We start from the raw sequence: 12500 nt of genomic DNA on the forward strand, positions 1-12500 counted from the left end.
CTGAGGTATACCTCAGACAAGGCTTAGAGACTAGACTGAAAGGGACTGAGGTAAAATGACAGACAAGGCTTAGAGACTAAACTGAAAGGGACTGAGGTAAAATGACAGACAAGGCTTAGAGACTAAACTGAAAGGGACTGAGGTAAAATGACAGACAAGGCTTAGAGACTAGATTGAAAGGGACTGAGGTAAAATGACAGACAAGGCTTAGAGACTAAACTGAAAGGGACTGAGGTAAAATGACAGACAAGGCTTAGAGACTAGACTGAAAGGGACTGAGGTATACCTCAGACAAGGCTTAGAGACTAGACTGAAAGGGACTGAGGTAAAATGACAGACAAGGCTTAGAGACTAGACTGAAAGGGACTGAGGTAAAATGACAGACAAGGCTTAGAGACTAGACTGAAAGGGACTGAGGTAAAATGACAGACAAGGCTTAGAGACTAGACTGAAAGGGACTGAGGTAAAATGACAGACAAGGCTTAGAGACTAGACTGAAAGGGACTGAGGTAAAATGACAGACAAGGCTTAGAGACTAGACTGAAAGGGACTGAGGTAAAATGACAGACAAGGCTTAGAGACTAGACTGAAAGGGACTGAGGTAAAATGACAGACAAGGCTTAGAGACTAGACTGAAAGGGACTGAGGTATACCTCAGACAAGGCTTAGAGACTAGACTGAAAGGGACTGAGGTAAAATGACAGACAAGGCTTAGAGACTAGACTGAAAGGGACTGAGGTAAACCTCAGACAAGGCTTAGAGACTAGACTGAAAGGGACTGAGGTATACCTCAGACAAGGCTTAGAGACTAGACTGAAAGGGACTGAAGTATACCTCAGACAAGGCTTAGAGACTAGACTGAAAGGGACTGAGGTATACCTCAGACAAGGCTTAGAGACTAGACTGAAAGGGACTAAGGTATACCTCAGACAAGGCTTAGAGACTAGACTGAAAGGGACTGAGGTAAAATGACAGACAAGGCTTAGAGACTAGACTGAAAGGGACTGAGGTAAAATGACAGACACGGCTTAGAGACTAGACTGAAAGGGACTGAGGTATACCTCAGACAAGGCTTAGAGACTAGACTGAAAGGGACTGAGGTAAAATGACAGACAAGGCTTAGAGACTGAAAGAGACTGAGGTATACCTCAGACAAGGCTTAGAGACTAGACTGAAAGGGACTGAGGTATACCTCAGACAAGGCTTAGAGACTAGACTGAAAGGGACGGAGGTATACCTCAGACAAGGCTTAGAGACTGAAAGGGACTGAGGTAAAATGACAGACAAGGCTTAGAGACTAGACTGAAAGGGACTGAGGTAAAATGACAAACAAGGCTTAGAGACTGAAAGGGACTGAGGTAAAATGACAGACAAGGCTTAGAGACTAGACTGAAAGGGACTGAGGTAAAATGACAAACAAGGCTTAGAGGATAGACTGAAAGGGACTGAGGTAAAATGACAGACAAGGCTTAGAGACTAGACTGAAAGGGACTGAGGTAAAATGACAGACAAGGCTTAGAGACTAGACTGAAAGGGACTGAGGTAAAATTACAGACAAGGCTTAGAGACTAGACTGAAAGGGACTGAGGTAAAATGACAGACAAGGCTTAGAGACTAGACTGAAAGGGACTGAGGTAAACCTCAGACAAGGCTTAGAGACTAGACTGAAAGGGACTGAGGTAAACCTCAGACAAGGCTTAGAGACTAGACTGAAAGGGACTGAGGTATACCTCAGACAAGGCTTAGAGACTGAAAGGGACTGAGGTATACCTCAGACAAGGCTTAGAGACTAGACCGAAAGGGACTGAGGTATACCTCAGACAAGGCTTAGAGACTAGACTGAAAGGGACTGAGGTATACCTCAGACAAGGCTTAGAGACTAGACTGAAAGGGACTGAGGTAAAATGACAGACAAGGCTTAGAGACTGAAAGAGACTGAGGTATACCTCAGACAAGGCTTAGAGACTAGACTGAAAGGGACTGAGGTATACCTCAGACAAGGCTTAGAGACTAGACTGAAAGGGACTGAGGTATACCTCAGACAAGGCTTAGAGACTAGACTGAAAGGGACTGAGGTAAAATGACAGACAAGGCTTAGAGACTAGACTGAAAGGGACTGAGGTAAAATGACAGACAAGGCTTAGAGACTGAAAGGGACTGAGGTAAAATGACAGACAAGGCTTAGAGACTAGACTGAAAGGGACTGAGGTAAAATGACAGACAAGGCTTAGAGACTAGACTGAAAGGGACTGAGGTATACCTCAGACAAGGCTTAGAGACTATACTGAAAGGGACTGAGGTATACCTCAGACAAGGCTTAGAGACTATACTGAAAGGGACTGAGGTATACCTCAGACACGGCTTAGAGACTAGACTGAAAGGGACTGAGGTAAAATGACAGACAAGGCTTAGAGACTAGACTGAAAGGGACTGAGGTAAAATGACAGACAAGGCTTAGAGACTGAAAGAGACTGAGGTATACCTCAGACAAGGCTTAGAGACTAGACTGAAAGGGACTGAGGTATACCTCAGACAAGGCTTAGAGACTAGACTGAAAGGGACTGAGGTATACCTCAGACAAGGCTTAGAGACTAGACTGAAAGGGACTGAGGTAAAATGACAGACACGGCTTAGAGACTAGACTGAAAGGGACTGAGGTATACCTCAGACAAGGCTTAGAGACTAGACTGAAAGGGACTGAGGTAAAATGACAGACAAGGCTTAGAGACTGAAAGAGACTGAGGTATACCTCAGACAAGGCTTAGAGACTAGACTGAAAGGGACTGAGGTATACCTCAGACAAGGCTTAGAGACTAGACTGAAAGGGACGGAGGTATACCTCAGACAAGGCTTAGAGACTGAAAGGGACTGAGGTAAAATGACAGACAAGGCTTAGAGACTAGACTGAAAGGGACTGAGGTAAAATGACAAACAAGGCTTAGAGACTGAAAGGGACTGAGGTAAAATGACAGACAAGGCTTAGAGACTAGACTGAAAGGGACTGAGGTAAAATGACAAACAAGGCTTAGAGGATAGACTGAAAGGGACTGAGGTAAAATGACAGACAAGGCTTAGAGACTAGACTGAAAGGGACTGAGGTAAAATGACAGACAAGGCTTAGAGACTAGACTGAAAGGGACTGAGGTAAAATGACAGACAAGGCTTAGAGACTAGACTGAAAGGGACTGAGGTAAAATGACAGACAAGGCTTAGAGACTAGACTGAAAGGGACTGAGGTAAACCTCAGACAAGGCTTAGAGACTAGACTGAAAGGGACTGAGGTATACCTCAGACAAGGCTTAGAGACTGAAAGGGACTGAGGTATACCTCAGACAAGGCTTAGAGACTAGACTGAAAGGGACTGAGGTATACCTCAGACAAGGCTTAGAGACTAGACTGAAAGGGACTGAGGTATACCTCAGACAAGGCTTAGAGACTAGACTGAAAGGGACTGAGGTAAAATGACAGACAAGGCTTAGAGACTAGACTGAAAGGGACTGAGGTAAAATGACAGACAAGGCTTAGAGACTGAAAGGGACTGAGGTAAAATGACAGACAAGGCTTAGAGACTAGACTGAAAGGGACTGAGGTAAAATGACAGACAAGGCTTAGAGACTAGACTGAAAGGGACTGAGGTATACCTCAGACAAGGCTTAGAGACTATACTGAAAGGGACTGAGGTATACCTCAGACACGGCTTAGAGACTAGACTGAAAGGGACTGAGGTAAAATGACAGACAAGGCTTAGAGACTAGACTGAAAGGGACTGAGGTAAAATGACAGACAAGGCTTAGAGACTAGACTGAAAGGGACTGAGGTATACCTCAGACAAGGCTTAGAGACTGAAAGGGACTGAGGTATACCTCAGACAAGGCTTAGAGACTAGACTGAAAGAGACTAAGGTATACCTCAGACAAGGCTGAATCTAGTGTCTCCAATCAGAAGCTTTACTAGACAGATCCTAGTGCCTACAGAGAAACCCAGACAGAGTATGTAGATCGGAGCAGTGGTTTTCAAACCTATCCTCAGGGATCCCCAGACCTTTCACAATATTGTGGTAGCCCAGAACTAGCTTACCTGATTCACCTAGTCAAGGGCTTGAATGACGATTGGAATCAGGTTTCACTAGCTCTGGAATAGTTCAAATATATCGAACTACTATGGGTCCCCCGAGGAGAGGTTTGAGAACAACTAGATTAGAGTATGTAGGTCCTTACCAGACAGATCCCACTACGTTAATGAAGTTAAGTCCAGCAGGGTTAGCCATGACCTGAGAGGAGGTGGTTCCCGTTGTGATGGAGGTTCCCATGGTGGGTAGAGGGATGGTTATTACAGGCAGAGCCTGGGACAGGGACAGCTGCTGCTGGGAGGGGTAGGGGGACAGGAGGGGCTGGGGGGGGTAGGGAGACAGGAGGGGCTGGGAGGGGGAGGGAGACAGGAGGGGCTGGGGGGGTAGGGAGACAGGAGGGGCTGGGGGTCCAGAGGGGTGGAGGTGACAGAGGGAGGGAGGGAGAGGAGGGAGTCGGGGGGATGAGGGGTGGAACAAGGGGTGATGGAGGGGGTGGACGGCTTGGATGTCCCCGATCCTGAGAGAGGAAAGAGAGAGAGAGAGAGCGCGAGAGAGAGAGGAGAGAGAAGAGGGGGTCAGGGAGAAGAGGGGGAGAGAAGAGAGGGTCAGGGAGAAGAGGGGGAGAGAAGAGAAGGTCAGGGAGAAGAGGGGGAGAGAAGAGGGGGTCAGGGAGAAGAGGGGGAGAGAAGAGAGGGTCAGAGAGAAGAGGGGGAGAGAAGAGAGGGTCAGGGAGAAGAGGGGGAGAGAAGAGAGGGTCAGGGAGAAAAGGGGGAGAGAAGAGAAGGTCAGGGAGAAGAGGGGGAGAGAAGAGAGGGACTGGCTGACTGTTTCATAGACTGACTGACAATGTTTGATCGACTGACAATGTTTGACAGACTGGTTAGGCACTTACTCTGTGTTGATACCAATGGAGACAGGGCTGCTGGAGACAACAGCCCCACCTGTCCCAACTGCCCCCCGACCTGTAACCCCTGCCCCAGCTCCAGAGAGTGCTTCCTACTCAGAGACTGGGCTTGACTGAGCCGGGGCCTGTTCCTGGGGGGGGCGTAGGACACTTGAGGAGACCACTGGTAGCCTGCGCTGAACTATACAGGTTACCTGGAGACAGGGATGGAGAGAGGAGGGGGAGAGGAGGAGGGGTGGAGAGAGGAGGAGGGGGAGGGATGGAGAGAGGAGGAGGGGGAGGGATGGAGAGAGGAGGAGGGGGGGGTGGAGAGAGGAGGAGGGGGAGGGATGGAGAGAGGAGGAGGGGGAGGGATGGAGAGAGGAGGAGGGGGGGGTGGAGAGAGGAGGAGGGGGAGGGATGGCGAGAGGAGGAGGGGGAGGGATGGAGAGAGGAGGAGGGGGAGGCATGGAGAGAGGAGGAGAGGGAGGGATGGAGAGAGGAGGAGGGGGAGGGATGGAGAGAGGAGGAGAGGGAGGGATGGAGAGAGGAGGAGGGGGAGGGATGGAAAGAGGAGGAGAGGGATAGAGAGAGGAGGGGGAGGGATGGAGAGAGGAGGAGGGGGAGGGATGGAGAGAGGAGGAGGGGGAGGGATGGAGAGAGGAGGAGGGGGAGGGATGGAGAGAGGAGGAGGGGGAGGGATGGAGAGAGGAGGAGGGGGAGGGATGGAGAGAGGAGGAGAGGGAGGGATGGAGAGAGGAGGAGAGGGAGGGATGGAGAGAGGAGGAGGGGGAGGGATGGAGAGAGGAGGAGAGGGAGGGATGGAGAGAGGAGGAGAGGGAGGGATGGAGAGAGGAGGAGGGGGAGGGATGGAAAGAGGAGGAGAGGGATAGAGAGAGGAGGGGGAGGGATGGAGAGAGGAGGAGGGGGAGGGATGGAGAGAGGAGGAGGGGGAGGGATGGAGAGAGGAGGAGGGGGAGGGATGGAGAGAGGAGGAGGGGGAGGGATGGAAAGAGGAGGAGAGGGATAGAGAGAGGAGGGGGAGGGATGGAGAGAGGAGGAGGGGGAGGGATGGAGAGAGGAGGAGGGGGAGGGATGGAGAGAGGAGGAGGGGGAGGGATGGAGAGAGGAGGAGGGGGAGGGATGGAGAGAGGAGGAGGGGGAGGGATGGAGAGAGGAGGAGGGGGAGGGATGGAGAGAGGAGGAGGGGGAGGGATGGAGAGAGGAGGAGAGGGAGGGATGGAGAGAGGAGGAGAGGGAGGGATGGAGAGAGGAGGAGGGGGAGGGATGGAGAGAGGAGGAGAGGGAGGGATGGAGAGAGGAGGAGAGGGAGGGATGGAGAGAGGAGGAGAGGGAGGGATGGAGAGAGGAGGAGAGGAGGAGAGGGAGGGATGGAGAGAGGAGGAGAGGGAGGGATGGAGAGAGGAGGAGGGGGATAGAGAGAGGAGGGGGAGGGATGGAGAGAGGAGGGGAGGGATGGAGAGAGGAGGGGAGGGATGGAGAGAGGAGGAGGGGGATAGAGAGACGAGGGGGAGGGATGGAGAGAGGAGGGGAGGGATGGAGAGAGGAGGGGAGGGATGGAGAGAGGAGCGGGTGGGATGGAGAGAGGAGGGAGAAAGTAGGAGCACCAATCAGATGTGAAGTAGAGAACAACAACTTTCTGGAATGAGATCAGAATCAGCCCCAGACCTCCAGGCTGGTTAGAGAGGGGGTAACCTGAGGAGCTGCTGCCCGACCCGGAGGGTAGTTTGATGGGGGGAGGCCGGTGTTTCAACCCCTTCCCCAACACACCTGATGACTGAACCAAGGCTGATAGACCATCCACCTGGGGACACACAAAGACATCAGGTGAATCAACAACAAGCTCCGTCTCTCTGCTGGGTGAGAGTTGGTTCTATAGTGTGTTGTGGTGTGTACCTCTGTCTCTCTGCTGGGTGAGAGTTGGTTCTGTCCCATGATGCCTGAGTTATGAGACATTTTCACCTGGCACTTCACGTCCCGCTCATACACACCCTTATACTGGGATAGAAATCTGTCAAATAAAGAAACACACACACACACCCTTCTACAGTCAGGGAAAAAAGTATTTGATCCCCTGCTGATTTTGTACGTTTGCCCACTGACAAAGAAATGATCAGTCTATAATTTTAATGGTAGGTTTATTTGAACAGTGAGAGACTGAATAACAAAACAAAAAATCCAGAAAAACGCATGTCAAAAATGTTATACATTGATTTGCATTTTAAATGAGGGAAAGAAGTATTTGACCCCCTCTCAATTAGAAAGATTTCTGGCTCCCAGGTGTCTTTTATACAGGTAACGAGCTGAGATTAGGAGCACACTCTTAAAGGGAGTGCTCCTAATCTCAGCGTGTTACCTGTATAAAAGACACCTGTCCACAGAAGCAATCAATCAATCAGATTCCAAACTCTCCACCATGGCCAAGACCAAAGAGCTCTCCAGGGATGTCAGGGACAACATTGTAGACCTACACAAGGCTGGAATGGACTACAAGACCATCGCCAAGCAGCTTGGTGAGAAGGTGACAACAGTTGGTGCGATTATTCACAAATGGAAGAAACACAAAATAACTGTCAATCTCCCTCGGCCCGGGGCTCCATGCAAGATCTCACATCGTGGAGTTGCAATGATCATGAGAACGGTGAGGAATCAGCCCAGAACTACACGGGAGGATCTTGTCAATGATCTCAAGGCAGCTGGGACCATAGTCACCAAGAAAACAATTGGTAACACACTACACCGTGAAGGAATGAAATCCTGCAGCGCATGCAAGGTCCCCCTGCTCAAGAAAGCAAATATACAGGGCCGTCTGAAGTTAGCCAATGAACATATGAATGATTCAGAGGAGAACTGGGTGAAAGTGTTGTGGTCAGATGAGACCAAAATCGAGCTCTTTGGCATCAACTCAACTCGCCGTGTTTGGAGGAGGAGGAATGCTGCCTATGACCCCAAGAACACCATCGCCACCGTCAAACATGGAGGTGGAAACATTATGCTTTGGGGGTGTTTTTCTGCTAAGGGGACAGGACAACTTCACCGCATCAAAGGGACGATGGACGGGGCCATGTACCGTCAAATCTTGGGTGAGAACCTCCTTCCCTCAGCCAGGGCATTGAAAATGGGTCGTGGATGGGTATTCCAGCATGACAATGACCCAAAACACACGGCCAAGGCAACAAAGGAGTGGCTCAAGAAGGAGCACATTAAGGTCCTGGAGTGGCCTAGCCAGTCTCCAGACCTTAATCCCATAGAAAATCTGTGGAGGGAGCTGAAGGTTCGAGTTGCCAAACGTCAGCCTCGAAACCTTAATGACTTGGAGAAGATCTGCAAAGAGGAGTGGGACAAAATCCCTCCTGAGATGTGTGCAAACCTGGTGGCCAACTACAAGAAACGTCTGACCTCTGTGATTGCCAACAAGGGTTTTGCCACCAAGTACTAAGTCATGTTTTGCAGAGGGGTCAAATACTTATATCAGTCATTAAAATGCAAATCAATTTATACAATTTTTTACATGGGTTTTTCTGGATTTTTTTGTTGTTATTCTGTCTCTCACTGTTCAAATAAACCTACCATTTAAATGATAGACTGATCTTGTCTTTGTCAGTGGGCAAACGTACAAAATCAGCAGGGGATCAAATACTTAAATCCCTCACTGTATACAGTGGCTTGCAAAAGTATTCACCCCCCTTGGCATTTTTCCTATTTTGTTGCCTTACAACCTGGAATTAAATTTGATTTTTGGGGGGTTTGTATCATTTGATTTACACAACATGCCTACCACTTTGAAAATCCAAAATATATTTGTTTGTGAAACAAACAAGAAATAAGACCAAAAAAAACAGAAAACTTGAACGTGCGTAACTATTCACCCCCCCCCCCCCCCCCCCTCTATAAGCTTGGCATATCCAGCCACTGCCCATTCTTCAAGGCAAAACTGCTCCAGCTCCTTCAAGTTGGATGGGTTCCGCTGGTGTACAGCAATCTTTAAGTCATACTCCTCTGGTGATGTAGAGGCTAACCCAGGCCCTGCAGCCCTCAGTATCACTCCTACTCCCCAGGCGCTATCATTTGATGACTTCTGTAATCGCAAAAGTCTTGGTTTCTTGCACATAAATATCAGAAGTCTACTTCCTAAGTTTGAGTTATTCACTGCGTTAGCACACTCTGCCAACCCTGATGTTCTAGCAGTGTCTGAATCCTGGCTCAGGAAGGCCACCAAAAATTCAGAAATTTCCATCCCCAACTATAACATTTTCCGTCTAGATAGAACTGCCAAAGGGGGTGGAGTTGCAATCTACTGTAGAGATAGCCTGCAGAGCTCTATCATACTATCCAGGTTTGTGCCCAAACAGTTTGAGCTTCTACTTCTAAAAATCCACCTTTCCAGAAATAAGTCTCTCACTGTTGCCGCTTGCTACAGACCCCCCTCAGCCCCCAGCTGTGCCCTGGACACCATATGTGAATTGATTGCCCCCCATTTATCCTCAGAGTTTGTACTGCTTGGTGACCTAAATTGGGATATGCTTAATACCCCAGCCATCCTACAATCCAAGCTAGATGCCCTCAACCTCACGCAAATTATCAACGAACCTACCAGGTACAACCCTAAATCCGTAAACATGGGTACCCTCATAGATATCATCCTGACTAACATACCCTCTAAATACACCTCAGCTGTCTTCAACCAGGATCTCAGCGATCACTGCCTTATTGCCTGCGTCCGTAACGGGTCCGCGGTCAAACGACCACCCCTCATCACTGTCAAACGCTCCCTAAAACACTTTAGCGAGGAGGCCTTCCTAATTGACCTGGCCCAGGTATCCTGGATGGATATAGATCTCATTCCGTCAGTAGACTGGCCCAGGTATCCTGGATGGATATAGATCTCATTCCGTCAGTAGAGGATGCCTGGTTGTTCCTTAAAAGTAATTTCCTCTCAATCTTAAATAAACATGCCCCATTCAAAAAATACAGAACTAAGAACCGATATAGCCCCTGGTTCTCCTCAGACTTGACTGCCCTTGACCAGCACAAAAACATCCTGTGGCGTACAGCATTAGCATCAAATAGCCCCCGCGATATGCAACTTTTCAGGGAAGTTAGGAACCAATATACACAAGCAGTCAGGAAAGCAAAGGCTAACTTTTTCAAACAGAAATTTGCATCCTGTAGCACTAACTCCAAAAAGTTTTGGGACACTGTAAAGTCCATGGAGAATAAGAGCACTTCCTCCCAGCTGCCCACTGCACTGAGGCTAGGAAACACTATCACCACCGATAAATCTACAATAATCGAGAATTTCAACAAGCATTTTGCTACAGCTGGCCATGCTTTCCATCTGGCTACCACTAACCCGGCCACCAACTCTGCACCCTCTGCTGCAACTTGCCCATGCCCCCCCCGCTTCTCCTTCACACAAATTCAGACAGCTGATGTTTTGAAAGCGCTGCAAAATCTGGACCCCTACAAATCAGCTGGGCTAGACAATCTGGACCCTTTCTTTCTAAAACTAGCCGCCGAAATTGTCGCTACCCCTATTACTAGTCTGTTCAACCTCTCTTTCATAACGTCTGAGATCCCCAGAGATTGGAAAGCTGCCGCGGTCATCCCCCTCTTCAAAGGGGGTGACACTCTAGATCCAAACTGCTACAGACCTATATCCATCCTGCCCTGCCTTTCGAAAGTATTCGAAAGCCAAGTTAACAAACAGATCATCGACCATTTCGAATACCACCGTACCTTCTCCGCTATGCAATCCGGTTTCCGAGCTGGTCACGGGTGCACTTCAGCCACGCTCAAGGTCCTAAACGATATTATAACCGCGATTGATAATAGACAGTACTGTGCAGCCGTCTTCATCGACCTGGCCAAGGCTTTCGACTCTGTCAACCACCGCATTCTTATTGGCAGACTAAATAGCCTTGGTTTCTCAAATGACTGCCTCGCCTGGTTCACCAACTACTTCTCAGATAGAGTTCAATGTGTCAAATCGGAGGGCCTGTTGTCTGGACCTATGGCAGTCTCTATGGGGGTGCCACAGGGTTCAATTCTTGGGCCGACACTTTTCTCCGTGTATATCAATGATGTCGCTCTTGCTGCTGGTGACTCTCAGATCCACCTCTACGCAGACGACACCATTTTGTATACATCTGGCCCTTCATTGGACACTGTGTTAACAAACCTCCAAACGAGCTTCAATGCCATACAACAATCCTTCAGTAGCCTCCAACTGCTCTTAAACACTAGTAAAACTAAATGCATGCTTTTCAATCGAACGCTGCTGGCACCCGCCCACCCGACTAGAATCACCACTCTCGACGGGTCTGACCTAGAGTATGTGGACAACTACAAATACCTAGGTGTCTGGTTAGACTGTAAACTCAACTTCCAGACTCACATAAAGAATCTCCAATCCAAAGTTAAATCTAGAATCGGCTTCCTATTTCGCAATAAAGCCTCCTTCACTCATGCTGCCAAACATGCCCTCGTAAAACTGACTATCCTACCGATCCTTGACTTCGGCGATGTAATTTACAAAATAGCCTCCAACACTCTACTCAGCAAATTGGATGTAGTCTATCACAGTGCCATCCGTTTTGTCTCCAAAGCCCCATACACTACCCACCACTGTGACCTGTACGCTCTTGTTGGCTGGTCCTCACTACATGTTCGTCGTCAAACCCACTGGCTCCAGGCCATCTATAAATCACTGCTAGGCAAATCCCCGCCTTATCTTAGCTCATTGGTCACCATAGCAGCACCCACCCGTAGTCTGCGCTCCAGCAGGTATATCTCACTGGTCATTCCCAAAGCCAACACCTCCTTTGGCCGCCATTCCTTCCAGTTCTCTGCTGCCAATGACTGGAACGAATTGCAAAAATCTCTGAAGCTGGAGACTCTTATCTCCCTCAATAACTTTAAGCATCAGTTGTCAGAGCACCTTACCGATCACTGCACCTGTACACAGCCCATCCGAAATTAGCCCACCCAACTACCTCATCCCTATATTGTTATTTATTTTGCTCTTTTGCACCCCAGTATCTCTATTTGCACATAATCTCTTGCACATCTAGCATTCCAGTGTTAATACTATTGTAATTATTCTGCACTATAGCCTATTTATTGCCTTACCTCCATAACTTGCTACATTTGCACACACTGTATATATATTTTCTGTTGTATTTCTGACTTTATGTTTTTTACCCCATATGTAACTCTGTGTTGTTTTTATTGCACTACTTTGCTTTATCTTGGCCAGGTCGCAGTTGTAAATGAGAACCTGTTCTCAACTGGCTTACCTGGTTAAATAAAGGTGAAATAAAAATAAAAAATAAAAAATACTACAGATTCTCAATTGGATTGAGGTCTGGGCTTTGACTAGGCCATTCCAAGACATTTAAATGTTTCCCCTTAAACCACTTGAGTGTTGCTTTAGCAGTATGCTTAGGGTCATTGTCCTGCTGGAAGGTGAACCTCCGTCCCAGTCTCAAATCTCTGGAAGACTGAAACAGGTTTCCATCAAGAATT

The 12500-nt window shown here is 48.5% G+C and overlaps 1 protein-coding gene across 1 annotated transcript in view; it reads right to left on the bottom strand.

Moving 5' to 3' along the window:
• LOC311119045 (transcription factor SPT20 homolog) overlaps positions 1 to 12500 on the bottom strand; it is a 41071-nt gene that overhangs the window by 8826 nt on the left and 19745 nt on the right. Inside the window, 6 exon segments of the mRNA XM_084193801.1 lie at positions 4218 to 4459; positions 4462 to 4586; positions 4962 to 5081; positions 5084 to 5167; positions 6669 to 6777; positions 6870 to 6984. Coding sequence (XP_084049927.1) covers positions 4218 to 4459; positions 4462 to 4586; positions 4962 to 5081; positions 5084 to 5167; positions 6669 to 6777; positions 6870 to 6984 — 795 coding nt within the window.

The sequence above is a fragment of the Coregonus lavaretus genome (assembly GCF_964263955.1).
Source record: "Coregonus lavaretus genome assembly, contig: HAP1_SCAFFOLD_513, whole genome shotgun sequence".
In the NCBI taxonomy this organism is placed as follows: Eukaryota; Metazoa; Chordata; class Actinopteri; order Salmoniformes; family Salmonidae; genus Coregonus; species Coregonus lavaretus.